Genomic DNA, 2,099 nt, shown 5'->3' on the forward strand with positions numbered 1-2,099 from the left:
TGACCCTTGACCCTCGTTCAAAACATGGTTTTCCTACTGAAGAGCTCACTCCAGAACCTGGAGCAATCCTGAGAAGTTTAAGGTGAGTCACCTCGCTGAACAGAAGCGCCATCGGACACCGTGCTCTTGTTTACATGACCATGTCCGTATTTCCACGGCAACAAGAGTGTGTGCGTGTGTGGTTTCATCACTGTGAGCAGTGTGAATGCACCACATTCGAGATGAAGCACCACCCCCCCCAAAGCAGCCAGTGGCATCTGTACACGTGCACCTGTGTGCCTCTCCCTGGCACTCGGCCGGGTGTCTGCTGGTCAGTGGACACAGAGACGTGGGCAGGGACAGACGTGTGCACATCTCCTTCTTTGCCCACCAGGTGGTGGCAGGGAGCCCGCCCTGCAGAGCCGCAGCCGTGCTGGGCGTGTAACCGCCGAGGTTCTGGCTGGGCAGGCTCCACCCCTGGGGCCTGAGGGTGTCTCTCACGTGCCCGTGCCAGCGTCAGCACTGCGGTCCCTCCCCTTGCAGTGGCGGCGGGAGAACCCTGCGCCCTCCCTCCCACGGACCCTCAGTCTTCGCTCAGGAGGCAGTGGCCATGTCGCTCCTGCTCGGCGGGCTGGCCGGGCGGCGCATCTTCCTCACCTCAGGGCCCCCGCTGGCCCCTCCGGACACCCCGCCTCCCTCACCTACCTGCCTGCGTGGCGGCCTCCTGCACAGCGGGCTGGCCCAGGGTCTGCCGGAGCTGGTCCTGGTGGGGCAGCAGCGCGCGGCCCGCCTTCAGCACGTACAGCTTCAGCTGCTGGCGCCGCAGCAGGCCCAGGTCCACCGGGCCTGTGGGAGGAAGGGTCAGCGGGCGCAGGGAGCCCAGCGCTGCGGGGGACGGAAGAACCCAGGCGCCTCTCGGGCATCGAGCCTGACCACCTGCAGATGGGCTCACACACGGCGTCCGGCCAGGAGACAGGCCAGTGATTCTGGATGTGTGTGGTGGACAAACACGTGCCCTCCAGCCAGAGCCGCGGAGACTCAGAGGAGACGCTGGCCCGGCAGCAGGGCAGCCACGCCTGGCACGGAGTCCCCCCTGCACCTATCCCCCCTGGGCAGCACGCCCACGGCGCCACGCCCACTGTGACTCAACCGGGGTCCCTCTGCCGGAGCCCCGAGACCGACAGCGCACTAACCTGCGAACCCCTGCTTGGGCGACTTCTTAATCTTGTGCTTTTCCAACCTGCTCCCAGCGAGGTTCACCAGCTGGGCCCAGACCGCAAGCATGGGGTCTGTGAAGGGCAGGCTGGTGATGCTGAAGGGCACGGCGGGCAGCTGGGGAGAGAGCAGGACCTTCACCAGGCGGCCCAGGGGATGGGGGCGGAGCTGTCCTGGAAGTTATCTCAACCAGGGGGCTAATTCCCAAAGACCTCATGGGCCCATAGTCTTGACTGAAAGTAATTTTAAAAGATGTTAAAGCCCTGGCCGGGTTAGCTCAGTGGATAGAACATCAGTCAGCGGACTGAAGGGTCCCAGGTTCGATTCCAGTCAAGGGCACATGCCCAGGTATGGGCTCCATCCCCAGTAGGGGGCGTGCAGGAGGCAGCCGATCCATGATTCTCTTTCATCACTGATGTTTCCATCTTTCTCTCCCTCTCCCTTCCTCTCTGAAATCAATAAAATATATTTTAACAAAGAATCTCATAAAAAAAGGCCGACAAAGGAAAGAGTCTTACGCATACAACGGATGTGGCCTAAATTAACTTTTTCTTTGTCAACAGAGATTCCATCAGGGTGGTGATGCCCTACGTAGCCTTTCCCGTGCCCTGCAAGTTACCGTAACACAACACGGTGTTTATAGGAGCACCAGGCGGCTGCAGCGCCGGGCCCAGCAGTACGGACGCCTCCCTGTCCCTGGTCACAGACGGGAGGCGGCTTGGCTGCAGCACACACCCGTCCCCCACACCATCAGAAAGCACTCCCCACAGGAAGAGGCCTTGGTGAGGAATCCTCCCCCGGCCTCGCGAGGCTGCCACAGGGGAGCTGCTGGTCGCCCGGCCTGTGGGAGCCCCACTCGCCCCGCGCAGAGCAGGCGAGGAGGCGGCAGAGGCTTTCTGTGGCGA

The 2,099-nt window shown here is 62.3% G+C and overlaps 1 protein-coding gene across 1 annotated transcript in view; it reads right to left on the reverse strand.

Annotated features, from left to right (window-relative positions):
* HERC2 (HECT and RLD domain containing E3 ubiquitin protein ligase 2) overlaps positions 1–2,099 on the reverse strand; it is a 78,990-nt gene that overhangs the window by 33,795 nt on the left and 43,096 nt on the right. The window contains 2 exon segments of the mRNA XM_015562992.1: positions 685–825; positions 1,173–1,311. Of these exon segments, the coding sequence (XP_015418478.1) occupies positions 685–825; positions 1,173–1,311 (280 nt within the window).

The sequence above is a fragment of the Myotis davidii genome, unplaced genomic scaffold (genome assembly GCF_000327345.1).
Source record: "Myotis davidii unplaced genomic scaffold, ASM32734v1 scaffold811, whole genome shotgun sequence".
In the NCBI taxonomy this organism is placed as follows: Eukaryota; Metazoa; Chordata; class Mammalia; order Chiroptera; family Vespertilionidae; genus Myotis; species Myotis davidii.